A 1,669-nucleotide genomic window follows, 5' to 3' on the forward strand; every position below is an offset into this window, starting at 1 on the left:
GTACTTAAGTACTTTAAAATGCATGTACTTCTGAATACTTAAGTATTTTCAAAAGTAAGTACTTTAGTACTTTTACTTGAGTAGATTTTTGACTGAGTAACTTTTACTTGTAGTGGAGTAGATTTGACCATGAGTATCAATACTTTTACTCAAGTACTAGAGTTGAGTACTTTGTCCACCACTGACTACTAGTCTTGACAAGGTACCAGAAACAGTCATGAAAAAGTTTTAAAAAATACAAGTACACACTCACACACTTTGCCTTTTGAGCGGCAGGTTGAACCTATAATGTTTTTTCATTAATAAGACAAAATTATCTTGTACTTACAGAATATTATTCCAACCACAATGACTCCGATGATCCCCATCATGATCATCATCTGGAACAGAGAAACAAGTAATTTAGTTTAGTGAATACAAACAGGATAAAAGGTAATCTGAACAACAGCAACAATTGAAATTGTTTGCATTTGTTGTAGTTTTAATTAATTCCTTTAGTTTTCAGTGAAACTTTAATGTCTTTTGTCCATTTTCACTAAAGCATCATCATGCCTGCACAGCAGCTCATCACAAAACTGAATTATTTTACTTGTATTTTTTCTTATCTGTGCAGCACAAAAAACACTAAGAGGCTCAAACTCGTGTCTTATTAGTTATTTTTTCTCCATCCATGAATAAGCCCACCTTGCAGTTTTTCCACCAGTACTTATTTTTTAGCTTGGCTGCGCAGCTTTCAAACTGGGAGGCTCCGGCCTGCAGAGCGTCCGCTCTGTCATCCAGCTCTGAAAGCTTCTGGTCCCTTTCCAAAACTTTGTCCACATTCACCCGCATGATGTCCACCACCTGGAAGAAACAATGATGAGAGTGCATTTGGCAAAGGAGGAGGAAGAGGAGGAGGAGGAGCAAGACTAAAGGAACCATGGAGAAAAGAGAATGACATCTGTGTGTTTTACAGACTAATATTTGACACATTATTATTAAGTGCTACATACTGAAAGAACCTGTATGTTTGATGCTCCTGAATCAAGAAAAAATAGCTTTATTACAATCAGAAAATGTAAAACTCACTTCCTCTACTTGGGCCTGTGTCTGCTGTAGCCTGCGGTTACTGGAGGTGTTGGGTGGGCCGGCAGGTGGGCCGGCTGGGGCTCCATCTGCACCGGGGGCACCTGGAGCACCTGGAGCTGCAGCTGGTGGGGCAGCATCAGGGGCAGACCTGAAAAAAATAAAAATAAATTAAAAAATCGTTTGATGATGAATAATAGAGAAGAGATGAAGATTTTATGTTCTCATAACCGACGGATGTTTGAATCCATCAGCGAAGCAGCAAAGAAAAACCAACACGCTGTGACCGTGTTAAGTCTTCAGACATGCAGTGACATTAAAAATTAATAAAGTTCAGGGGAAAGTCATGCATYAATAAAAACTCAGACAAATGTTTTATTTTTGTGTCAGAATCTGGAAAAAATAATCAGTTTTTAAGTTGTGGCTCCTGGTTTACAGAAACATTTCTCTGTGTGAAACGTTGGGTTTAAACTGGGTAAATGAAAAATGAAAAAAATGACATGATGACATGTTCAAAAAAAGCAGAGTAATGTCTTATATAGAGAGATTTAATGTTAAAGTCTTATATAGAGATTTAATGTTAATGTCTTATATAGAGAGATTT

At 37.3% G+C, this 1,669-nt stretch overlaps 1 protein-coding gene across 1 annotated transcript in view; it reads right to left on the reverse strand.

Annotated features, from left to right (window-relative positions):
* Positions 1 to 1,669, reverse strand: part of vamp1b (vesicle associated membrane protein 1b) — a 5,792-nt gene that overhangs the window by 2,614 nt on the left and 1,509 nt on the right. The window contains exons 2-4 of the mRNA XM_014024522.1: positions 1,069 to 1,216; positions 685 to 843; positions 329 to 380 (exon numbers count right to left, since the gene is read on the reverse strand). Of these exons, the coding sequence (XP_013879976.1) occupies positions 329 to 380; positions 685 to 843; positions 1,069 to 1,216 (359 nt within the window). The remainder of the gene's footprint in view (positions 1 to 328; positions 381 to 684; positions 844 to 1,068; positions 1,217 to 1,669) is intronic.

This window comes from Austrofundulus limnaeus, unplaced genomic scaffold (assembly GCF_001266775.1).
Source record: "Austrofundulus limnaeus strain Quisiro unplaced genomic scaffold, Austrofundulus_limnaeus-1.0 Scaffold425, whole genome shotgun sequence".
Classification (NCBI taxonomy): domain Eukaryota; kingdom Metazoa; phylum Chordata; class Actinopteri; order Cyprinodontiformes; family Rivulidae; genus Austrofundulus; species Austrofundulus limnaeus.